The following is a 26,665-nucleotide window of genomic DNA, read 5'->3' as shown; positions in this document are numbered from 1 at the left end:
CATTTCTTTCTAGGAGCATTAGGAACATGCATATAATTGTTGCTTTTATTCACACCTTCCTTTCCATTCCTATTTTTCCTAGCTACCTTTAGCTTATTTACACTGGTAATCTCTTTCAGCTTATGTTTAAGCTGTTTCTTCGTCATTAAGCCTATGTTAACTTCAGTTGGTTTATCATGTTCTAATTTGTCAGAAGTTGACTCTGCTATCACTTCTGTCTCAATATCTTTCATCTTTTCAGAATCAGACTTTACAGTTTTAGCTACAAATTTAATAGAATTTATCTTTGGCTTAGTAGTCTGTTTAACAATAATTGGCTTAACTTGTTCAGTTCTTTTTTTACTTTTCTCATCTCATAACCTAAGCCCTCTTTCCAGTTCCCACTACTTAGTATATCCTGAGTTGTTCTTCCAGAGTTAGTCCAAGTCCTGATAATCTCTCTCTCCTTTTCTAACTCAGTTTATAGAGATTTATTCATTTTTAGCATTTCATCTCTAACATAGAAAGCATCATCCCTATCCTTCTGAGTTTGATGGAACATAACTAACTCTTTTTCTAAATAATCATTCCTCTTTTTAAAAGTAAGATTTTCAGAAGTTAATCTTTCACATGTTAAAGTTTGATCTCTATAGGTAATAAACATGGTTTTAAGATATAATCTGAACTCAGTAATATCATCAGTATGAAAAGCATAAGTTGTTTGAGGTACCTTTAACTCAGCAGCATCAGAACTGCTATCAACATTTGTCATCAAGGCATAATTCTCCTCATCTTCAAAATCTGAAGTGTCTGTCCGGCTTTTCTTCTTTATGACAAGAGCCTTGCCTTTATCACTCTTTCCTTTCTTGCAGTCAGGAGATATGTGGCCTTTCTCACCACAGTTGTAGCATTTGACATTTGAGTAGTCTCCTCTGTCAGATTTCCTCCTTTGCCTTCAGATTTTCTGAAGCCCTTCTTATCAGAACTTCTACCTTTCCTGGAAAACTTCTTTCCCCTTCTGAATTTCCTATAGGCTATCTTTGTGATACCCTTCACCATAAGAGCACACAACTTCCACTACACCATATATAGCCTACTGCAACGCCCCCTCTAAAGAATGTTACCTAATATGTTACCCTTGATATGATACTTATGAGCTAATTTAACATTGTAATTTTTATGTTACCTTAGCCAAAAACCCGATGTTATATTAGATAAAAAGTGTTACAGCTTCCAAAATTATTGTCAAAGTGTTACCTTAGAGTATTAAAATATAGTATAATATTTTTAAGATTAAATATTAAATTAAATTCATTTTTCAATAATTTAAGGTGATATACAAATTTAATAAATGAGATACATAATATACGAATTTTTTATATAAAAGATTAAAAAGTTGAATTGTTAAGTAATAAACTAAAAAAAATTAAAATTAGGACTTTAAAAGCATAAAAAGTTAAAAATAATATAAATTACCCTCATTTTGATATGAGCGCTAATATACAACTATGCAAGTTTCCAAAATAAAAAATAATAAAAATATGAATTATAAAATTAAGAATAAACATATAAGTAAATAACTTTTTTTCAAAATAATAAGTTAAATTTATAATAATAAAATATAAATATATGTATATTACTGCACAATCAGAGGGGCAACATTTGGGCTTAAGCGGGTAAAATTTGGGCAAACGGCCGCCCAAATTTTCAGACCTTTTGAAATGTTAAGACACTACTAAAACTCTCTCATCCATTCAATACTTTCATTCCTATCTCTCTCTTGCAGTTCCTCTCTCACCCTCAACATTTTAATTATGATTTAGATTTCAATTGTAACTCAATTTGAAGGGTCGATGATTTGGTTATTCGGCTGAGACTTTGATTTTTCAAATTAGGGCTTGTTCATATTATAGGTTTCTTTAATTTGGGTTTAATTTCTTAGATATATTTGCTTGAATGATAATTATCTATCTCTATCTTTATTTTTAGGGTTTATTCCCTCGGGACTTTGCATTTAGGGCTTTAATTTTAGGTATACACACTTTTTAATTTTTTATTTATTTTAGGGTTAAGTTTTTTAAGATTTGCGGACTCAGATTTTTTAAGATGCGGTTTGAGGGGAAACGAGAAGGGAATTGGATTGGGGATGGGGAGGGGAATGAGGGGGAGGGGTCTTTGAGGAGGAGAATTGGGCGTCGATTGTGGATACGGATGCAGATGAGAGGTTGTAGAGAAATGAGGAGGAGAGGGGGATTGGGAAGATGGGAAAGCGTATTTTAGTGATGAGAGTGGGAATGAGAATTGATTGGGTGATGCTTCTGATGCTAATTTTGAGGTAAGGGTTGTAACTTTTTGGATAGTTGTGCTGAATTTTAGTCATACTGGTGTGTTGATTTTGTGATGCTTTAGTCAGGCTCTTAATTTTTTTCCCTATTAATTTGTGTCAATGTTAACAGCCTTGATTTTCTTTTGTTATATAAGTGATATAACCAAGTGGGCTGTGGTGATGATTGCTATATAATATCTGATGATTGTTTTATTATGTATTTGGAGCTTTTGATGTAGTCACTTAGGGGGTGTTTGGTTCAATAAATCTGGGTATGAGGTATGGGGTTGGAATGGAGAAAACCCATACCAGGTGTTTGGTTAAAAAAATTTTATTTTAAAACCATTCCTGAAACCCATGAGGTATGGGGTTTAGAAACCCATGTGAATAGGTGGGTATGAGCTAAATCAAACTCTTGGGTATCATTTTCATTATTTTCTCTAGTCTTTCTTTTTAACTAAAGTATAATTCTTTTTTTAGCTCTAATTTTAATATTGATGAATAAAAAATGTGAATGTATATTTAATTTTCTTAAATACTACGTAAAAATATTTATAAACTCATATTTTAATAAGAAAAATTATCAAAAATACTAGCTTTTTTTATTTATTTCTTTTTGCAATTTTACTATCCTCTAATTTTTTTGGCAAAAATATAGAATCAACCAAAATCAAGCAGACATACAATTAGTTGAATCAAGTTTTTTTTTGTTGCATTTGAGGTTACATGGAGTGACATAAATTCGTCGAAAATTGCATCTAATTGAATCAAGTTGCATTAAGCAGTATTTTCGTAAAAAATTTGGAAAATAGCATTTTTTTTTAAATAAAAAAGTATTTTTGCAATTTTTTAAAAAAATTATAGTATATTTGTAAAAATATCTTTAGCCTTAGGTATTTTTCAAAAAAATTATATTTTTAGCCTTACTAATTATGATTGTCAAGTGATCGTGTATAATTTTAGATTTTAATAATAAAATAATGAATTAACAAAAAATAATAATTAAATGTCTTTTGATTGTTGATTCCAATTAATTTATCAAAGAGATATATTTTTATCATATTTTGAACCAAACAGGTGATATCAAGTATCAAGTTCCAAACCCATACCAGCTTAACCCGATTCCTGATTCCAACCCGATACCACCCAACGAACCAAACGACCCCTTAATAGATTGAACTGAGCAGATCTATCGATTGTTAACAAATGTGAGGGAGTTTTTTTGTGCTGGTTTAAGTTCATATAGTTCGGTGGTGATGTGTGTGTAATACTTTGGTGTTTTGATTTGTTAGAAAGCATACCATCTTCCAGTGTGCTGTGAGAACGTTTATATTTGATTTGCTTTTTATTCATTTGTTTTGTATGGGTACATCTAAATTATTACAAAAAGTTTATTTGCAGGGATTTTTATTGGCCTGGGCATTTTTATTGTTGTAGTCACAGACAATAATGGTTGATTTGTCAGCCAAAAAGTTTATTACAATCATCCGAGGTGAGCTATTGCTTATTTGCAGGGATCTTATTCGTGGAATGATGGTGACTGTTTTAAAAAGTTTGCACATGCTTCTTTGGATTGACAATCTCCGTAGTTTATCGTAAGTACTCTCATGTTTGAGTAGTGATCCATTTTTATTCTTCCCTTGCACAGAGAGTAGAGAAAGCAATCAAAGAAAAAACTTGCGATGCTCTTCTTCTCAAGGTATTCATTGACACTTATGTCAGAGCTGCCTGATTTTAATGTAAAAACATTCAGCATGTTTGCTTATATCTCAGTTCTTTGTTTGTAGGTTAACCAAATGTGTCCCCTTTTCCTTATTTAAGTTTATATAGCAGATAAATCTAAATAAGCTAGATATGTATATCTATACTTCTTTCTACGTGTTCTGTTTATCACTCTGTCTAGGTTGGGCTGTAGGTTGCCTCACCGTTGCAGCTTGTTCCTTTTACATGGTTCAGTTATTGTATACTTTAGTAATTACTTTAACAGCTAGCTATGTTATTAGTCTCTATATTTTTAATAACAGTCCAAGAGACTTTCCTCTGTTATACTATAAAAGAATAAAACCAAGTTAATGTAACATGTCTATAATTTACTATTACTACTGCTCAGACACTAGCAGTAACATATTACAAAAACAACAGTCATGATATAGCTGCATCATCAATTTGCTAGTAGATGTGAGATTAATGATTCCATGACACATAAAAGTACAAAGCTATATTATAGAAGAAACACTTATATAAAAATTATAGCCATAAAACCTCTCTCATGATCGCCAACATGCTTATATACTGCATAAGTTTTAACAGAACCTAGTTGCAAAGTTTTTACTAAAGGTTTAAGTATGTGTATCCCAGTAAACTTCATATTAATCTGCATATCTTATATCTATATATATCTGTGGTCTCAAGAATTGTCAAGAATATTAAAATCAATTTGGTACTAGTTTGTAGAATAAGTTTGTAGAATATTAAACTTCATATTAATCTGCATATCTATGTGTATCCCAATTGTCAAAAATTTCAGGGATTTTTTGTCGGCGGTGGTACTAGTCCTGTGGTGTCGAATCACAGAAATGTTGATGTGAGATTATTGCCTGAAGCTGCTGTGGTTTCTATTGGCAGGAGTTATGAAACATATGCAATTATAATCATAAGGTTAATAATTTACACTGAATTTCAATTCAATTTACCTACACTCACAATTTTCACATATAATTTCTGTGTTTGTTTTGGCAGTACTTGAAGGAGAATCCAGACTCTAACAACCCTGCTTATAACACTAAGTATGGGGTTTATTAATTGCTTATAATTATACGCACACAATATATATACAAAATATATTGACTTTGAGTGTTATTGTGTTGGTGTCTTCTAGCTAGAGCTCGATATTTTGAGTTTAATGTTATGTTCAATTTTGCCTTTCGGTATTTATGTGTTGGAATTTATATGCTTGAGGGTAGTGTACTTTCTGCTGTAGCTCGATAATTCTAGAATTATTACAAGCCTTTTGATATGGTATTCAAAATTTGCTGGTTCGATTTCTTTCTTGCAAATAACTTAGTTAATATTTCAGGGAACAAAGAAGACTTACAAGAGAAAGTTTCACCTGTATAAAAAGGGAAACGCAGGGATGGTGGAGTCGAGGAGAAAGTGAAGCAAATTCAAGCATTAGCTTCTAGTAGTAGTCTTTAAAATTTATAATCTTGGGATGTTGTTATGTAAAAAATGTGAACTGGTTTATAGTTAGTTTAGACGTTTAATTTGGTTGTATATTTGGATGTTTAATGTTTGGGTTGGATGCATTATTTTGCAATTATGAAATTGTATAATTAGGATTTTTCAGTTTACATAATAAGCATTTCAATTTGTTTGTGCTAAAGTGTTACGATAGCCTGTGCTAAAGTGTTACGATAGCCTCCTAAACTGTTACCATATTATGTTTAAAACGTTTTATCAGGCTAGTTATATTGTTACAACACCTTTTCAAAGTGTTACATTAGGTTCTATGGGCCCACTTGCCACATCATCAAGACAACTCAGCACTGTGGGCCCCACACTTGCCATGTCATCTAGTGGGTCCCACTGTAAGGCCCACTTTTTAAAAACATTTTAAAACTCTAAGGTAATATAAAAAACAAGTTACAACTGATCTCTCCTTCTGTTGCATTAGCAAGCTAAGGCAACATATAAACAAGTTAAAATACGATGTTGCCTTAGGCACCAAAGATGTTACCTTATACCCCTAAGACAACATGGAAAAACCTATCTTTAAGAAAATGTTACCTTAGCTTAAAAGTGGGGCAAGAGCAACATATTTACCCCCTAATGCAACATTTTTTTGGTGTTACAATAGGTATTTTATGGTGTAGTGTTCATCATCTCTTCATCAACATCTACTTCAGGTAGACTTTCAGTTTCAGAATCATCATCATCAGAACTTGATGATTCTGAATCAGACTTTATGATGAGATTCTTTCCTTTTCCTTTCTTTGAGAAAACCACTTTGGGGGATTCCTCCTCAGCATTAAGAGCAACTGTCCTTGACTTTCTCCCATGTCTCTTGCTTCTTTGATCCATCTCAAGTTCATAAGTCTTGAGCATTCCATAAATTTCATCAAGAGTAGTTTCATCAAGAGCATAGTTGTCTCTTATAATAGTATCTTTCAAATCCCAACTTTCAAAAAGAGCTAAAAGGAATTTTAGATTTGAATCTTCAACGTCATATTCCTTGTCCACCAGTGACAGATCATTCAAGAGTTTGACAAACCTGTCATATAAGTCAGTTAATGACTCATCACTTTTTGAGTCAAAGTGCTCATACTCTTGAGTGAGTATTGTCTTCCTGTTTTTCTTGATTGCATCAGTTCCCTGACACCTTGTCTCCAAAGTATCCCATATCTCCTTTGCAGTCTTGCATTGAATTACCCTATTTGACATGACATTATCAATGTCACTATGCAGCAAATGCCTTACCTTTGCATCCTTGGCAATAGATGAGATATCTTCAGCTGTGTATTCACTTTTCTCCTTTAGTATGGTCTTTGCTGGCTGATCTGCAACTACAACAGAGAGCTTGGTTGGCTTATGCGATCCTTCATAAATTCTGTCAAGGTATTCTGGATCTGTAGTTTCCTGAAACATAACCATCTTCACTTTCCATGTGGGATACTCAGAAGGTCTCAGCATGGGAATCCTGATAGTCTCATATCGACTATGGGTTTGAGTCTTTGGAGGTTCTTCAGTTTTGGCGGGCTTGGTTGGATTTTCTACTTCTTCAGATATGATTATTTTGGATCTTTACTGTATGTGTGTTAACAGATAAGCTCTGATACCACTTTTTAGGCCACACAACGCTGTAGAAGGGGGTTGAATACAATGTAGAATACAATCAAATCAATTTAAAGTACAAGTAACAGAAAACAGATGTATTCGATATAATAAACTATGTTACAATGGAACTGTTCTCTCTCAGTGATGAACAAATATCACGAGAGCTGTTAGGTTACAATGTATGATCTTCTCGATGATCGTAACTCTTATAGAGTAAACCTATGTCTGTGTTTATATAGACACACAGTTACAAGATAACTTCTAATTGATATGGAATATAATTCTGTCTCCTAAAATATATCAATCAGATATCTTATATAATTCTTCTAGTCCTCTAACTCTTTCCATGCATATCTTCTTTTTGTATTAGTCTCGGTCTTCTCTCCTGTAAATCAGCTTCCTTCCTTAACTATTAGTCCTCTAGTACTTAAGTTCTGATATCCATCTTCTGATATTATCTTCTGATAATCTAAGTCCTGATATCCTTAAGTCCTGACTTCCAGTAAGTCCTGATTCTAGTAAGAACTGATATTTCATGTTAGTTAAGATCTGAAAACTAAATATGAAACATATTAGACATGACATCTCAAATATATCCAACATATACAATGTTGTTGGATAGGGTTGAACATTCGGTGGGTTCACTCCAAAACCGGAAAGACCGAAAAAACGAATTATCATTTTTTTTTGGACCGAACTGGATCGAAATTGTATTATGGACCGGACCAATAACCAAACCGAAAAAATTCGATTCGATTCGGTTTCGGACCTAACAGACTGATTTTTTCTTTAAAAAAAATAAAATTGTATTAAAATTCTAAACCAAAAATTATAAAATCTAAAATATATTAAAGTAAGGTGATATGTAGAGTTCTAAGAATGCATAAATACAATTACAAATTAAAAATTATGATTATAATTTTTAAGATATATATAAAATATATATAATATAAAACTATATTATTTATGATTTGTTCTATTCGGTCTAGACTGAAATTTATTACAAGAACCGGACCAAACCGAATTTTATTTCAGTCTATTCGGTCCGGACCGAATAAACTGAATTTCTGAAAAATCAGAACCGAACCGAATTAGAACGGTTTGGTTTTTCGATTTAGATTCAATTTTGCTCAGCCCTATTATTGGAGGTGAATACAAATTAAGTTGTTAAGAATCAATATTTTATAATATATTTGAAAAGTGGTTCGAGATCGTCTAAACGCCTACGCTTCAAGTCTTGAACCTTTAGCATCATAATTCACTCTACAAGACTACAACCCATTTTGTACTCTCTCTCTCTCTTTCTCTCTCTCTCTCTCTCTCTATATATATATATATATCTTAGGAAGCACCAGAAAACAAAAACACAAAATCTGAGATTTTAGAGAATCCACGTCCGCCATCCGTGATGCTCCTTTATATAGATATATAGATATAAAATTTTAATTTTCTAATCATTGAAATATTAGGAAGCACCCGGGAACAGAAACATAAATTCCGAGATTTTAGAGAATTAACGTCCTCCTTTATATATACATATGTTATATAATATATATAAATGCGACAACTAGTTCTGTACTAAGAGAATTTCCAACAACCTCCTTAAATAAACTCTTAAGTGGAAAAATAAAGAGTATTAATAAAATTGGAGCTCCAAAAGAGATTCTTAAAGACTCTTTAAAACCTTACGAATCTCCTCCCTCTTTTTTTTTTCTTTTAAGAGCCAACCACTTATAGATGTGAAAGGGAACTGATATGTGCACACCCTTTGTAGATATTAAGACTATGATAACCTCCTGCACACATATAACTTCAACCTCTTTTAATGTTGAATAAGGATAATTTGGTCCTACTTCCAATAAAAGGATGTTTATATATAAATGGAGGGTGTGCACATATGAGATCCCATATTTTATTATAAAGTAATTTAATCACCCACTCTCTTTCTTCACTTTGTATTGTACTCTTATTAAATAAAGATATTTTAATATTAAAGTTTAATTTAAAAAGTACATATAAAGAGTGTTGTTGGATAGGGCTGAGCATTCGGTCGGTTCGCTCCAAAACCGGACCAAACTGAAAGACCGAAAATCGAATTATCATTTTTTCTTGGACCGAAATTTTATTATGGACCAGACCGAACCAAACCGAAAAAGTTCGGTTCGGTTCAATTTCGGACCCAATGGACCAATTTTTTCTTTTAAAAATTAAAATTATATTAAAATTTTAAACCAAAAATTATAAAATCTAAAATATATTAAAGTAAGGTGATATGTAGAGTTCAAAGAGTGTATAAATACAATTAAAAATTAAAAATTATGATTATAATTTTTAAGATATATATATAAAATATATAATATAAAACTATAATATTTATGATTTGGTCTATTCGGTCCGGACCTAAATATTTTTATAAGAATCGGACCGAATTGAATTTTATTTCAGACCGAATTTTTGAAAAATCAGAACCGAACCGAACCGAATTAGACCGGTTCGGTTTTTCGATTTTGCTCAGCCCTGTAGGTGAATACAAATCTCCTTCTTATATTAAAGTGCAACCAAGAGCAAATTGAGCCATTTTAATGACCATAAAATTATGAGTTTGCCCTTTTATTTTCAAAAATCACACAAATGACACTCAAAAAGATTTGAACCCTTGGCCTTCTATCATAATAGTACATGTCACTACCATTATGTTACATATCACATCGAGTCTTATTTAAAAATCTTATTAGATAACATGTCACTACCATTATGCTGCATATCTCATTGGGTCTAATTTAAAAATCTTATTAGATAAACCACATATACTCTTTCTATCATAATATTTTTCTATTATTTTAACTTTTGAGTAAATAAAATGTTGCATTATATTATTTATGTAACTCCATTTTTTAGTTTTCATAGTTTAATTTATAATAATATCTCCTTCTACATATTAAAATAGGACTTGGGACAAATTGAACCATTTTAATGATGGTAAAATTATAATTTTGCCCTTTTATGTTGGAAATTTATAAAAATGCATTTTCTGGCACAATTTTTGTTAAAAATAGGTATATTGTTCTATCCACTAAAAATCAAACCCCAAATCTCCTAATCAAAAATTTCATATCACTACCATTGTGCTACATAATATCCTTACTTACTTTAAAATTCTTATTAGATAAAACACATCCTCTTTTTTTTATCAAATTCTTCGTTTATTACTTTAATTTTTGAATAAATAAAATGTTGGTTTATATTATTTATGTGTCTTCTTTTTATTTAATTTTTGTAGTTTCATTATAAAATTTTAAAAACTTTGTCACCTTATATTTGTTTCACTCAGCTTATATTCATTTCCAATTTATTTCACTCACTTCACAATTTTAAATTCATTTTGTCTATATATATAGAAAGAGAGAGTATGTTTATATATTTTATTAAATATTTTTTTATAAAAACAGTACTTAAAAAATTATAATAATTTTAAAGTAATCTATAATTTTATTAATTAATTTTTTACATTATAATATAACACACATTTTTAATTTGTCATTCATTTACATTATAAATCAATTTTAATATATTTTGATATTAAAAATATGAGATATTATCAATATTTTTATATATTACGAATTATTAGATTATTTTTATTTTAAAAATATACTAAATATACAAAATTATTGTTTTTAATTATTCCCCGCATAACTCTACGATAAAAAATAAGCTCTCATCACTTAAATTATCCAATACCATTTTAATTGTATATATGAAAAGAAAAATAAGTAAGACAATTCACTGAAAAATTAAAATAATTATTTATCATATTCAAAAATTATTTCTTTGTTCGAGATAATATTTTACTAACCCGGCTTTTATGCCAGTTAAATCGTTAAAAGTCAATATTTTATAATAGTTCGAAAAGTGACTCGGAGATCCTCTAAACGCCGACGCTCAAGTCTTGAACCTTCACGGCTTACTCCCGAGTTTTTTAATGGGAAGAAAGTAAGTGATTATGAGGTAAAATACTTTCATCCCATTTTTAGAGTGAAAGTTTTGGAGTGAAAGATTGTTAAATTTACATTCAATAACACCTGCTTTCGCTCATTCTAAAAACTCGGTAGCTCGATTACATAGAGAAATGAAACTACTTTACTTACCCTTCACCTGCTTTCCTTCCTTTTTAAAACTCTTTAAAACTCGGGATTAAGGCGGCGGCATCGTAATTCACTCTACAGGATTACGACCAATTTTGTACTCGCTCTCTCATGGAAGGATTAAAGAAGCTGGAGAAAGTACAAAACACAATGATGTTCATACAGAATCGTGGCCTTATCGACTCTTCTTCTCCTCACTTGAATCACCCTGATGCCAATCGTTTTCTTGCCAATTTTATACTTCTCCTGGTAAACCTCCTCTTAAACCCCCTTTTATATACTTATATTATATCTGTTTTGCATAATTTAATTTGCGTTACTGTTTATTTTTTGCATGATTTTTAACCACTTGCAATAATCACATACAACAAATTTTGATCGCTTTCTTGTTTGTTGTACGGTTTGATTTTAAATGTCACCACGTATTTATCATTCGATGTAAATGAACTAAAAGATTGATAAAAATGTATTAGAATTTGATAGAATGAGAATAGATAAGTTAGTAGTCTGTGGAATCAGGAATGGGATTTGTATTCCGCTAAAACATAAATGCCTTGTTGGAATTGCGGGAGACCTTATATATTATTCTGTTTTTGATTTTCAAAACTTTATGCTCAAGATACAACCATGTGGCAACTTGGATATGGAGGCTAAATCCGGTTTAATTTCTGCAAGTTTGTCAAAGGTCAGTATTACTGCTTGTTGCTTCTCTGTACTCATTAGTAACCACTATGGGTTCGTTGACTGACAATCTGTCGAATTTTCAGATTTCAGCACCATTTCTTGAGGAAGCATCACTTTTTCTTGGTGAAAAAAATGGTATGATCGGGATCTTTATAGCTTATAGATGCAACACCCTTTCATTGTTATTGACCCTCCCTATGATTATTAAATGTTTAAATGAACAGTTCTTTATGTTATGCAATTATGCAGACTTTGGTATTATTAAGTGAGATTTTTGAGTTGTGGAGGGAAGCGGGTTCACTATTTGTCCCATCTACCTAGCAAAATTGATATTGATTTTAAGTGAATGTATCTCAGGAGAACTCTAGCATTAATATGTATGTACATATAATCTTAGTTTGTCAAACCCTAAACATGTACCAGGTAAAGAAGGTATCTGCAATGATTTTTCAGTACACTCTGATCAGAAGGCTATTTTACAGTCGCTGGACACTGAATTTAATGATATGGCCATTGTTGGGTTTGACGCTATGCAGAGAGCAAATTCTACCTTGGAAGATTTTGTAAGTAGAAAACCTTACATCTGAAGACATCAAACCAGTCAGACTATATTAGCTTTCTCTTTACTGGACATTATGTTAGGTCACACACACTGTAGAGGGGGTGAATACAGTGTATAGTACACTCAAATCGAACTTTAAGAACTTAAGTAACAGAAAACAAACTTTATTGAAACAATAAACTCTGTTACAGTATGGAACTGTTACCTCTCAGTGATGAACAAATATCACGAGAGCTGCTAGGGTTACAATGAATAATCTTTTCTAATAATGATAACACTTATAGTGTAAACCCTATATCTGTGTTTATATACTACACAGTTACAAGATAATCGCTAATTGATATGGAATATAATTCTGCTTCCTAAAATATATCAATCAGATATCTTTTCTTCCAAGTATTCCATTCTTCACGGAATTCCTTCTTCATGCATATCTCTTCTTATGTTTATCTTGATCTTTCCTTTAATCAGCTACTGTCCTTATCTGATCGTCCTTCAGCACTTAAGTTCTGATATCTATCTTCTGATGATTATCTCCTGATAACATATGTACTGATATCCTTAAGTCCTGACTTCCAGTATAAGTACTGATCAACAGTTAAGTACTGATTTATCCTGTTTAAGTAAGATCTGAAAGCTAAACATAAAACATATTAGCCATGACATTATCAAATATATCTAACAATCTCCCCTAACTTGTAAATTAACATAATATACAAGTTTAACAGATATTTGATGATGTCAAAAAATTAAGTACAAATGCATGAGAATTAGACTAGATAACTACAACTTACAGTCCTTAAAGCTTTTACCAATTTCAACTTCTGATAACAACTTCAGTCTGTATAAATATCAGAATTTAAGCAGTTGTAGATCTTCAACTTGGCTTCATCATTTTCTGATCTCTCTGATGTCAAGAGTTGTTCTGAGATAGTTCTTCAACAAACATTTCTCAGCATATCTGAGTTCATCAATCATTCTCCTTTTGACATCTTTAAGCTCTGCAGTATCTTCACCAGTTTGAAAGATTTCAGCTCTGAGATCATTGATCTTTGCTTTTCTCAACTCCTGATCTAGTCTTATGACATAAGCTTTGTCAGACTCTAGATTGAATTCAAGTCCCTTAATACCAAGATATGTTCTGATTTGTGCAGTATTAGGCTTCATATCAACAATATCACCATTGTGATCTCTGTACTTTGGAACATATATGCTGTCAGACTTAACAGAATAAAGCCTTTTCTGTCTCTGAATCTGTTCTTTTAAGTAGTTTGCAGCAGTCTCTGTTATTCTGTCATCCACTTGAAGTAAGAAAAGTATATGCTCCAATTCTTCAAAATACTTCAATGGAATGGCATTTTGTCTTATATGATAAACCCTACCATCTGTCATGAAATACAACATGATGTATTCTTTCAAGTAGGTATGGTAAACCATCTGTACAGATTCCAGTTGATTCAATCTCTCAGGAGTTGCTCCAATACCTGGTTCACTCAAGGAAGTTGGATCATTGGTAATGTTGTGTATTCTTCTTTCATCAGCACTTCCCAATCCAGTTTTATCTCTAGCTTCCTTTCCAGTAACTACTCTTGCTTCAAAACCACTTGCATTAGTCTTCAAAGATTGAGTCTGTTTTGCTTTAGTGAATCCTGGTAGGAGTGTCTTTGATCTATTTTCTGATATCAAGTTAACTTGAGCTCTGTCAGAGGTTACTTGCTTCTTCTGAATATCAGAACTTACAATTTCTTGACTCTGAACAACTTGAGCCATGTCAGAGGTTGTTTTAAGAACTTTTCTTGAAGTCAGAGCAAGATCATCTTTTTCATCAGTAATTTCTTCTTCCTCAGGAGGTATATAAACCTTGATAGGTTCACCAACCTTTTCTTTACCCTTGGATCTTGGATCTATTTGTGGTTGTGATCTAGCCAACGTTGCTTCAGTATGTGTCCTTTCTTTGATCACAATGCCTTTAAGTTTTGGAAGTGACTTTTTACCAGAAGCTTCAGATTTAGATGTGACTTTCTCTGATTTAAGTCTGGCTTCTTCTTCCTTTAAACTTTCCAAGCCCATTCCTGGATTTTCTTGAAGAAATAACTGTCTTGACATTTCCTCATCAAGATCTAGAAGTTCATCAGAACTTATCCTTTTACCAGCAGCAGAACTTATTCTTTTCCCAGTATCAGAACTTGTCCTGTGACTAGCTTGTCTTGATGTAAACCTTCTACCTTGACTATGACCGCTACCCATTCCAGAGTATCCTTGATCATCATTTCCATCATCCTTTCCTTGCAGTGTCTTGTTAGTGTTGCATTTGGACTTAATTACCTTCTCCCCTTTTTGGCATCAGCAGGTAGTAAAAGAGAGATAAGTAATTCCACTGAGGATTGGATTTCAGTAAGTTGCGATTGCTGAGAAGCTTGATTTGTCAGAATGTCATCAATCTGAGCTTGTTATTTCTCTTGAGTTTTCTCAATATAAGCAATCCTGTCAATGGTAGGTTGAAAGAACTTTTTCTTATCAATTTTCCAAACTTGTTCTTATTTGATAAAGTTCTCCTGAATCTTGTGTAGCTCTGCATGAGTAGTTGAATGAAGACCTTGTAGATGTTTAATACTCAATGCATTGACTCTAAGCTGGGTTTTTAAATCATCAGAATTTAACATTTCATCAGCTTTAGTCAAGTGCTCAGCAAGATGTATTGCAGTTGGAACACATGAAACTGAGTTCCATTCCTTAGTCCACTCCTGACCTGCATGAGTTTCACTCCAAGGTACGGGTGTATCCTCGATAACAAACTCCTTTACCAGTTCAGACTTAGGAAGAGTCTGTTGAGGAGTATGTCCTGAAGGACCTGCTTCATCAGCATCTACAGTTGGAGCAGCTTCACCAGTATCTCCAGCATTTGCAGCATCAGAACTTAAAGAATCAGTATTTTCTGATAAGACAACAGTGTGAGTAGCAATGGAGGCTTCAGCATCCTCTAATTGCTGATCTGGTACTAAGTTCTGATCAACAGCCATATCCTGATGCTCACCTAAAGTCTGATCATCAGCATCTTGATGCAGAGAAGGTGTTGTTGATAACTCTGGAGTTTGAACAGCATCAGTAACAGGTGTTGTGGAAGGATTATTTGCTGTTGGAGCTTCTAAGAGAAATACTTCAGACACAACCAAGTGTTGAACATCAATATCAGCACTTGTGCCTGGATCAACAAGAGACACAGATGGTGAGTTAGCCTTGTCAGATACAGCTTCCTGAGATGGAGTTGATGGAGAAGAAGTGACTGGAGCAAATTCCTTGTCTTGTGAGATCAGAGATTCCTGATCCCCTTCCTTAGCTGCTTCCTCTTCATCATCTGAAACTGACCTTTGTGCCCTCTGTTTCTTGTACTTCCTTGTTGATTTGGATTCCTTGGGAGTTTCAGGAACTATCATTCGTCTAAGCCTCTTGAGAAGCCTAGAACCCCCAATTTCAGAATCCTTCTGAGAAACCTCTTTCTCAGCTTCAGTAACAGCAGGTTCTCTAGCAGGAACCGGTTCCTCAGAATCAGATTCATCGCTCAATGCAATCCTCCTTCTCTTTTGAGATGTTTGAGGAATATTCTTTGTCCTCTTTGGCTTGGAAGATGAAGATTTCACAGTAGGTGCTGAAGATGAAGGTCGTGCAGTCTGTGAAGTTGAGAGATAGGATTTGAGATATGTTCTGAGGGTAGGTTGAGTAGAATGAGAGGTAGGTACTGAGGTTGATGGATTTTTGGTGTTTGGAGTTGGTTGGACATCAGAGTAAACAGATCTATAAGTATCAGGATCAGCATTTACCAGGATCTGTTTTACAGACTTAGGAATCTGTAATGGTCTAACAACTTTTTTTTTTGGTATCAGCATTTACCAGGTCATTAAAGTATCGTTTTGCAACCTTAAAAGGTGGGGTTTGAGTGCTGACTAAATGAGGTTCATCAGTACAGTAAGTGTAAATAAGTTGACAGAATCTAGCAAAATAAACAACATCTCGATCCTCTGTCATCCTATCCCCAATAAAACCAATTATTCCAGTTGCAAAATCAAAATGAGTTTGATGAATAATAGCATACCCTATGTGCTGACTCAGAATTGGGATAACATCAAAATTTGAACATTTATTCTCAAAAGCTTTGGTGATGCAATCAAAGAAGAAACTCCATTCTCTTCTGATATTAGCCCGTTTCAACTGTCCAAGTTTCGTCAGACTCTTTTCATATCCCAATTCAGCCATTAACTCCCGAAGGGCTGAGTCCTCTGGAATTGAGAAAGTACAATCTTCTGGAAGATGTAAAGCCCTGCGTACTGTACCAGGAGTGACTACAAAGGATGAATCACCCACTTGGAAGATAATACTGGGAGTTCCACGTTGACCACCATCATCAAAAAGTCCAGTCCTCCAAAACCTCAGAACTTGTTGGCTTGAAAAGAATTCAGGCTGTGTTAATGCATACCCAACCTCACTATGTGCAAGAAGATCTTGCACAAAGTGCAATTCAGATGGAGCTTCAGTGTGATCAAGAACTGCAGCATAGTTGTTGGGGACAAACTTAGCTCCATCAATGATTTATTAACACAAGATAAAATAACTCAGAGACAAAATCTTGAAGTAAAAACAACTTTCATTAATATATCAAGACAATACATTTATGAAATGGAAATTACATCAATACTTATACAAGATTTTCCCTAAGCTTCTCAGAGTATTATCAGAGTATTTCTCCAGTAATCATAGAGTGTGAAAAGTCACCAAGAAAATATTTTGCTTTTCTAATGCATATCTACTTAATACCAGCAATGCACTTGGGTCGTCCCTTCCACATTTTTACTCTAGATCTCAAAGGAGTACCTGATTTTATTCTTTGATCTTTTTGCTTTTTCTTTTGATAAGTGAGGTTTATCAGCACTTAGTACATTCAGCAGTTTTACTAGTATCAGAACTTAACAGATGAGTAGCATTATTCTAATTTGTGACTTAGTAATAAGATATACAAAGTAAACATAACTAAGCTCAAGTATCAGAATTTGCTAGTGTCATAGGGTTTCCACTGAAATAATTACTTCTTACATGGAATCATTTGTTTATTGAAGACTACTATGTCAGTATCTAGCACAGTTATCCTCATAGGATTGAATAGGTACTTGAACAGACATATCACTTATCAGAGTTTAGAAATATATATCAGACAACAGTCAGTACTTAAAGACATTTATCAATTAAGCACAGAATACACAATGAGATTAATTCTGTAAATACTGAGCATAAAGTCTGATAACACAGAACAAGACTAAGCAGATTTAGAGAAAGAACCTGAAACCATTCCAAGTTCATTTACCAATCTTGTAAAAGTAGCTTCACACAGTGGTTTTGTGAAGATATCTGCTAGTTGTTGATCTGTGGGAACAAAATGCAATTCCACTGTACCTTCATCCACATGTTCCTCCAATCAGAATTTGTGTCTTTGGTGGTTCCTCAGTTTTGGTAGGCTTAGTTGGAGTTTCTGTGTCCGACATGATTGTGTTTGGATCTTTAACTGTATGTATGTTAACAGATAGGCTCTGATACCAATTGTTAGGTCACACACACTGTAGAGGGGGTGAATACAGTGTATAGTACACTCAAATCGAGCTTTAAGAACTTAAGTAACAGAAAACAAACTTTATTGAAACAATAAACTCTGTTACAGTATGGAACTGTTACCTCTCAGTGATGAACAAATATCACGAGAGCTGCTAGGGTTACAATGAATAATCTTTTCTAATAATGATAACACTTATAGTGTAAACCCTATATCTGTGTTTATATACTACACAGTTACAAGATAATCGCTAATTGATATGGAATATAATTTTGCTTCCTAAAATATATCAATCAGATATCTTTTCTTCCAAGTATTCCATTCTTCACGGAATTCCTTCTTCATGCATATCTCTTATTATGTTTATCTTGATCTTCTTTCCTTTAATCAGCTACTGTCCTTATCTGATCGTCCTTCAGCACTTAAGTTCTGATATCTATCTTCTGATGATTATCTCCTGATAACATATGTACTGATATCCTTAAGTCCTGACTTCCAGTATAAGTACTGATCAACAGTTAAGTACTGATTTATCCTGTTCAAGTAAGATCTGAAAGCTAAACATAAAATATATTAGCCATGACATTGTCAAATATATCTAACTAACTAAATGATAATTTATAATTCAAATCAACTAGACTAGTACTATAATACCTAAAATGTTTGGGGTTCTTTTCCGAGAAGGACCCCATTTCAGCGTGGAATTATTAGTAGGCAACAGTATGATGCCCAATATTGCTAGGCATATTTGTAAACAGGCAGCTAATGTGTAAGATAGGCATCTACAATTTACATGTTCTTGTGACTCCATTATTACAATTTTCTGAGATTTGTGATAAATTCCTTATAGTCCTATGAACTAAAAAGGTTTTGAGATAAAACAGAACATGAAGTCTATAATAATCTGCCATGTGAGAGCCTCATGCTCTGGTAAGTAAGCATTGAACTTTAAACATAGATATGTGATGTGCAAAATATCATCATATAATATTGCAAGTTTCTTCAGAGTCCCGTGAATTTGTAAAATCTCCATCTCATGCATATTTGCTTACCCCTTTTCTTCTTTGCATGTCCCCTTCTAGAAATCTGTAAATTATGTTTGTGTGCAAATATTATCTTTCCAGATCTTCCCTGTTTGGTATTTATTCTATTTGCAATTATCAGTGCAGGTCTTATTTTATGTTTCACGGAATGGATGCTAACAAGCCACAATCAGTCTTTAGATACTTGCCATTGCTTTCATTCACTGAAAGTTATATTTACCAGGTGAAAAATCTTGCCATAAATTCAAATCTTGCCAGCTAGTAGCAGCAGTGTGATGTGAGCTTATATCTGGAGATATAATTTTCTATCATAAAGACAAACATGTATGTCCCATCCTTGGATTGTATGTATAGAAGCGCATCATCTCTCACTCACTCCCTACTAAAAAATAAGACAAGAACATTTGGCCTCACATAAGATAAGTGATCTGGTTGCAGTGTTGCACAGTTGCAGCTAGTCGAGCATTTGATAAACATAAACTGCCATGTTCTATCACATATTTATCTTATAGTTTCATGCTCTTCTATCAGTTGGACAACTTGAATGAGAAGCTTACACAATTGCCAACCAGCGGAGATCCTTTGAATGAACCACCTGATGCTGTAATACCAAAATTACTTTGCATGATCTGGTTTCTGTTGTGTGTTAAACTTTTGCTTAGATTTGATTTTCCTGATGTACAGGAGGGGAATCAGAGCTGTCTTATTAGTTCAGTGAAATCATTCAAAACTGATCCTTTTATACCACTTGTCCATCTCCTGGAGCGACTTGGACTTATGACAGAGCGGTACAACAATATTTTTTTTGCATTTCTATGATAAAAATAGGTTTAAAAAAATACTCATTATGAGATTTGTTAAATTTAGTATCGTATCTGATCATGTTCAGGATAAAGGAAGAATTCAAATGTGGAGAGCAATATTGGACCATTGAAAGAAAGCTCTGTAGTGCACTAACAAACAGATTGGAGGTAGGATTTAGTTTTTTCCTTCTGTCTGTTGTTTATTTGTATTTTTGTATCACTTAGAGATAAACTTTTATGAAGTGGAATTTTATCAAGGCAGTAGTTATGTAAATAAGCTTTTACCTGTTAATATCAGCGCCTGCATATAACGAGTACAGTCATATGCGAACTGGCAGTTTGGGTTTGATAAGTTAGCATGTAGGTTTTCACAAACAAATCTCGAGGGTTAGCGAGTTTATATGTTCCCCTAATATATTTAATTTTTGAATAATTAGGCTTGTATGCCTTACAAATGACTAAATGAGTATCTGTTCTAACAAATCTCGGGGGCTGAGCGAGAATCGGACCTGGAACCCGGGACGACAAGAGATAAGTTCTTACCATTTGAGCTATCTCATCGCGTTATCCCTTAATATTCTAGTTAATCTTGTAAATTTCATGGAAACATAAACTTCCCTATAGACCCCGTAGGCATTTTCACCTATAAAGCGCAAGACCATATTGAGAGAGGATATTTATAGTGTAATGGTCAATATATAACCATCTTCTTTCTCTACTGTAAACTAGTGACCGAGTCTAAAGCAGATAGGTAAAGGACATCTGCCAAGCAAGCACAAAGAGTTTTAATAGCTAATAAAAGCATCAAGATACTTTTCTCTTCAGATCAATACCTGTCATGTTTACTGATAGAAGAGGGTAGCCAAAAAGGTGAAGTTTGGTAATGGATCACTGGTCTTTACTTTATGTAAGAGTCAAACTCAAAGAAGCTAATGAAGCTTCAAGAGTGGGTGGGCTTGGCTTACGAAAGTAGTTGTTATGGCGACAGCATGCATCGTTTTTCTTCTTTTTGATGATATACCTGAAAGAAAGAAAAGGGATCTAAAAAGTCCAATCGTGTTTGAAAGCAAGTCGGTATAGGCTCGCTTGAGCCGGAGAAAGGCTATAGAAGGTGTTTAGAGTTCGCTTAACATAGAATTTAAGAGTTTCTCAATGTCGGTCCCCGATGGAAGCAGGGAAAGGGATGATGGCATTGCCTGGTAAACCTCCAAAGAGATCTAATTACCGGAGCTTAGAGAGTGGAGTTAAACTGATCGGACCTACTTCTGAAAGCGAAAACGCATTCTAGTTGCGGTTCCCCCCCTCCCCCCTCCATTCAGCTGTGCCATACCAGTGTGGTGAGTCATTTAGAGAGTATATATTTAATATATTACATGTACTTGTAATTTAACCAATTTCTTTTTCCACTCATTTTAAGCAGTGATAGATCAAGTTTATTTAAGGTAGGTGAGAATGTTTCCTAGTTTCAAATGGTTTCAACAGAATTTACTGCCTAAATGATAGCTTCTAGTATTGCATTATCCTTCAACTTCAGGTTCTTCATATTATTATATCTGTCATTTAATTGCTGTCTGGATTAAAGAATCATACTAAATTACATCATTAAAATGTCAATTGAGCTAAAAGTTTTAATTTGAACTTACCTGTAAAACATTATTGTCTTAATGGGTAGACATACTTTAGGACTGCCTAGTCCACAGTGGCAATATCGTCAGGCAATATCGTCATAGAGGAACTTTAGTATCCTCGTTCTGAACAATAGACTAAATACAATAAATCTTCTCTATGCACGCTGAAGTACACTAAAATAAGAGTAAAACATAAACCCTTAATTTAAAGAACCGAACTTCGAAACTATCCGTAATGTAAAATTAATATCAATTGATTCGCATCTTAGGTATCCAAGCAAATTTCTAACTGTATGTCCTTCCATCAAGATGTTCAAGTGAGATGTCAAACATTTTGAACCTTTTGCTAAATTAAACCATTAAGACGGGACTGCATTCCGTCATATTACATGAAATTAGGATCTTTAAAAAGAGAATATTTCTAAAGTAAATATCATTTCAGATTAAACAATTGGCGCTGAGATTGATTTTTTCCCAGAATTAGCAAAAATAGAGTCCCCAAATTTTGTGACTGTCGCGTGTTTAGAAAAAGTAGTGCACTGTCCTTACCCCAAATTAATTAATGGCAGAAACATAGCTAGATTTCCTTTTTAATCCCGCACTGTATTCTCCTTCCCTTACAAATTTTCAGATCATGGAAACAATTGGCAATTATATATATCGGCAAATTAACGTTTTTATTAGGATAAACTATCTTCTCATATCCATGGGTGGCGTTTAAATTAGCTAAGTCTAACTAAGAATTTTTCCTGTAATACATACAGATATCTATTGATGATGTGATGACAGCAATCCACCTGAAATCCTTTGATTATCGAGTTCTTAATCTTTTGTTGTATCAGTTGAGAGGTGAAAAGGTATACTCCTGTCACTAAAAAACATCTTGTTCTCTTGTTTGAAAACACAGTTTTCTGTTCATATCTATCTTATATATGGTTTTATTATATAGATATATATTTTTCCTTTTAAAGTTTACTTCAATTGCTGTTCGTTAAGGTATTGCCCATTTAAAACCTTTTCGACTATTATTAGTTCCTCTTGTTCAAAAATATATGGATCGGTCCTGCTTTAGCTTAAATATTAAGTACTCGTTTCTTGACAAACTTATGTGGGAGGCAGAACAACAGAACAATTAACTAGCTTGGTTTGTTTTTGTTGAAGCGGAGTAAAGGTTAATGAATTGCATATGGAATTCCTTTCAGTATCAGAATGTCTCGTGGAAGTATCTGATGACTTGTAAGTACTGTTGCAGCTAATTAGCACATTTTTCTTAATTATTGACTTTGCGAATTATTACTCAATTTCTGCTTTAAGTTTTAAATTTTAATTATTTTCTTATTTTTTAAGATAAACTAAAAGATAGCTCTCGAGTCTTGACATTCTTTTGTTACAACTTAATTGTCATGTATGGAAAAAAATTAATGAGGAAGAGGGTTGTGTTTGCTCCTATGTATCATCATTACTTATGTCCTTAGATGCTTGCATCTCCAAGGGCTTATTTCTTAATGCACGGGAATGAACTGATGACTAGTTGCTATCTGGAGCTGTTGGAATTGTTTGTTTTGACAAATTGAATTGGAGAATGTTCTTGATTTAAGTTCCCGTGCTGAGTACATCTTATTTTATGTTATTGAAATTTGAATATGCTGGCCCTGTTTTAGTATAAATATACTGTATATGATTTTGGATAAAAGGTGATGTATACACACATACTAATTCAGTCTAAGTCACTTTGTAAAATGATTAAAAGTAAGAACTTTAGTGTGCCAGACAATATCTTTAAGATCTGCAAAGTATGTACATTTATTTTAAAAATTCTATATGCTCTTAAAGTATCTAAGGTTATATTAGTATGTTGTTGTGTAAAAAATGCAAAACATCATATTTTATTCAATCGCCATACAAGATATATACCCTAGTGCTGAAACTGCTTGTAAAATTAATTCTTAATTTGGCTTTATTATTATCATTTAACCAATATATTCTGGCACATGTTAGTAGTAAGATGGTCCTTAAATATCACGGACACTTATATTTACCGGGTAAAATTATATATATTATCAGTAAAGAAATTTTATTTGGGTCCAGGGTTAAACCAAAAATCAAGAAGTTATTTGGAATCTCATTCTTCGAGTTAGTTCTTTAATAGTCTACTCGTTAACATTCAAGAAAACTTAGGAATCTGGCTGTGATAATTTAATCATCATCACTGTATATTTAGTTGTCAAAAGGACCCCAAGTTTTGGAAGTCACCAAATCCAGTTTTAAGTACAGAGGAAATCTTCTATGGTAAAACATTGTTCCGATATTTGCAAAGATACTATACTTTAGGTATTTGTATACCTAAATATAAACAAACTTCCATTGCCCATTGCACACCAAGTAATTGGAAGCAACAATGCTAGTCTAATTTACATTGAAGAAACTTGCAGGATATACTTACATCAATAACTCATGTGTATAATCTTGCAGCATGCTTCATGTCCTTTGCTGCTCCCAGGCAAATACAAATTTTAAGTCTTTATTTGTGTTGGTTATTATTCTGCTCATTTATTTTTAGTTAAATTTCAGAAACTGTGAAAGCATTGTTGACTTCAAATAACTAAAATGACATATTGACTATGCTGCAGGTTTGACTACGAGGTAACTTTTGAAAATATAGGTTCTTCGCATCTCATTTTGGTACTTGAAGCATGTTTACTGTTCTTCAGGCTTAATGGTTTTCATTTCATTGTAGGATGATGTATTAGAAAACAGTTTCAATGTTCTTCGCATGTTTGTCAGAATATATGGTTCTGTTGGAGCCCCAGCCATGCTGGTAAGTTATAGTGGATATTAGCTAAGAACTTCTTTATCAATAAAAAGGTGATACTTCTTCACTGTATTTACCCATTGACTATCTATTTGATGTAATTACTTAGATTACAAGCAGTGCTACCGATGCAAAATTTGGTAGAGAAATAAAATTACTAATTTTGCACTGTTTTATATATCTCTATATATATACAGTATATGATCAGAACATACATCATATGGTACTGTAATGAATATTCTCGATTCCCTTGTGAGTTGTGGATAGGTAACGAACGAGCTTTTGATACTTTTCTATTACAACCTAATCTCTTCTTAATTCTCTTGTTTTATTAATTAGTCAAGTTGATGCTTGATGCTGCTATTAATTTATTACCTTTAATTTATACAAGATCCTGTGTATATTTGTGTTTAGACAAGACTGAGCAATTACTTCTTCCATTTACCAACTGGTGTAATCCAGATCTTCATGATTAAGAGAAAAACAGGTTGATGGTTGAAAACCCACTGTTGGTCATCTTTTAACAGTATGCATGGATACATGTTATAAATGTAACTAATTGAGCATATGATCTAATTCTAAGGTTGCCCCTTCTGGTTCATATATATGTTATTAGGTCCCAATTAATGACAATATGAACCTTGTATTGTTCTCTTGAATTGCTCGTGAAGATTTATGTAACAAATCAGATATTAATTCTGGAAGAACCTATATTCTCCGATGCTGTATTGCTTGATTCCATGATAAAGCATATTGAAGCTTTGGATGCATGGTACAAGTATCTTCGGCCCTTTGGGTCTGCAGTTGAGGTCGGCTTTATTATAATATCAACCTATTATGTGGTCAAGTTATAAAAGAAAAGAAATAATGAACTTGATTTTTCTTTGGAAACCCTTTATAATGGCTAAAGAAGTACTGATTTGTAAGATGCTGAGATGTAATCCAGTAATGATGGGGGAAGATGAGCTTTAGTAGTTGATAGTTCAGAAAGTATTTATTTGAATCCTAGAGTTTGCTCTATATCAGGAGACTACTTTGTCCTCTTGTATACAACAAGGAGATAAATATCTCCTATTGTGTGGAGTCAATTGCTATATCATTACATACATGTACACTCTTTTGACTCTTTTTTATGTCTATTCATATCGATTACTGAAAGCATTCTTTTTTAAGGAATTATTATAGTCCATTTTTTTTAAAAAAATCTTTAGAATTCCAATTATTTTTAATCTGCAATAAATTCACTTGGAACCTATCGTTATCTGAGGGGTTTCTTATTATATTTCCCAGGCTAAATTTATTTCCGAGACTGAAGATAAGTATATTTGTTTGCTAAAAGCTCTGGATCCACTTCTATCTGTTAAATATCAGGAAAGATGTGAGGAAGCCACTAGTGAAGGTAAACTAATTTACTGCTGCTGTGCTGCATATAAAAGTACTATCAGTAATGCAAATGTTAGCTGCATGAATATTTCTTCCTTTTTATATAGCTTTCAAATTATTGATCATTTACCTTTAGGTGGCGAGAAGTCCGGTTCACCTCTTGGATCTTGGAGTATTCCACCAATTATAAAAGATGAAGATTTATATCGATCTGAACATTTGAGACCCACCACTGCGACTAATTTAGGTTTGGATCAAATTTTAAACTCTTAAAATTAATTGTTTGAAAGGAGCATTCGTGTGGAGATATTTGACCAAAAGGACTACCAAGAAATAGTTGTGTTTATACTCAGGCTCCATACAGTGCACTCTCATTTTCTTCTTCTTTTCTGTCTCACCTAGGCGCACATGTGATTACTGTAGGGGCAATGGAATGCATGCACCTTTTCATCTGAAAGTTTATTGAAGTTCTTGGTATATCATTTGTTATCTGTATTTGATTTTATGTTTTGATATGCTTTTAAACATATTAGAGCAGTGATCGAGTATGTTGCATATTTTTACTACCAAAAGAATATTGTGCTAATTTAGTAAAAAGAATGAATATCGTGCTAACCGGTAGCAGATCATAAATTAGAATGATAGGAAAAGTGAAAAGATCACAAAGGTAATTGCTCAGCCAGAATAATGATTATCATTGGCAATTACCAATATCATTTAGGGTGCGTTTGGACGACTCTATGATACAATGCACCGTGTGATGCATACAGTGAGCTGGATTGATATTTTTGGCAGTGTAACATAAATTAAAAATTTTATTGGTTAGTACGAGGTGCATACATTTAGCTCAGGAAATAAGTCAATTTGTGGCTCC

The 26,665-nt window shown here is 33.1% G+C and overlaps 1 protein-coding gene across 2 annotated transcripts; it reads left to right on the top strand.

Moving 5' to 3' along the window:
* The first annotated feature begins 11,329 nt into the window (after window positions 1–11,329).
* On the top strand, window positions 11,330–26,318 carry LOC141712734 (uncharacterized). 2 transcript variants are annotated; one of them, XM_074515778.1, is made up of 15 exons: window positions 11,330–11,529; window positions 11,900–11,965; window positions 12,048–12,099; window positions 12,388–12,527; window positions 19,287–19,388; window positions 19,697–19,768; window positions 19,850–19,953; window positions 20,055–20,136; window positions 22,361–22,453; window positions 22,768–22,832; window positions 24,227–24,239; window positions 24,334–24,414; window positions 25,699–25,807; window positions 25,928–26,038; window positions 26,215–26,318. In XM_074515778.1, the coding sequence occupies exons 1-15, from the start codon at window positions 11,392–11,394 to the stop codon at window positions 26,244–26,246; spliced, it is 1,260 nt and encodes a 419-aa protein (XP_074371879.1). In that variant the 5' UTR covers window positions 11,330–11,391; the 3' UTR covers window positions 26,247–26,318. The 2 variants fall into 2 exon arrangements, with proteins under 2 accessions (XP_074371879.1, XP_074371878.1); XM_074515777.1 differs by having other exon boundaries at window positions 26,194–26,318.
* Window positions 26,319–26,665: the final 347 nt, after the last annotated feature.

Source organism: Apium graveolens, chromosome 3, assembly GCF_009905375.1.
Source record: "Apium graveolens cultivar Ventura chromosome 3, ASM990537v1, whole genome shotgun sequence".
Lineage (NCBI taxonomy): Eukaryota > Viridiplantae > Streptophyta > Magnoliopsida > Apiales > Apiaceae > Apium > Apium graveolens.
Note: the sequence above shows the minus strand (reverse complement) of the source record. Positions and strands in the feature narration are given on the sequence as shown.

Bases quoted from the DNA above. Each gene is read 5' to 3' on its own strand.
- LOC141712734 (XM_074515777.1), top strand. From the start codon at position 11,392: ATGGAAGGATTAAAGAAGCTGGAGAAAGTACAAAACACAATGATGTTC. The intron at 20,137-22,360 runs GTAGGATTTAGT...TAATACATACAG, and splicing joins CACTAACAAACAGATTGGAG to ATATCTATTGATGATGTGAT. The intron at 25,808-25,927 runs GTAAACTAATTT...ATTTACCTTTAG, and splicing joins TGAGGAAGCCACTAGTGAAG to GTGGCGAGAAGTCCGGTTCA.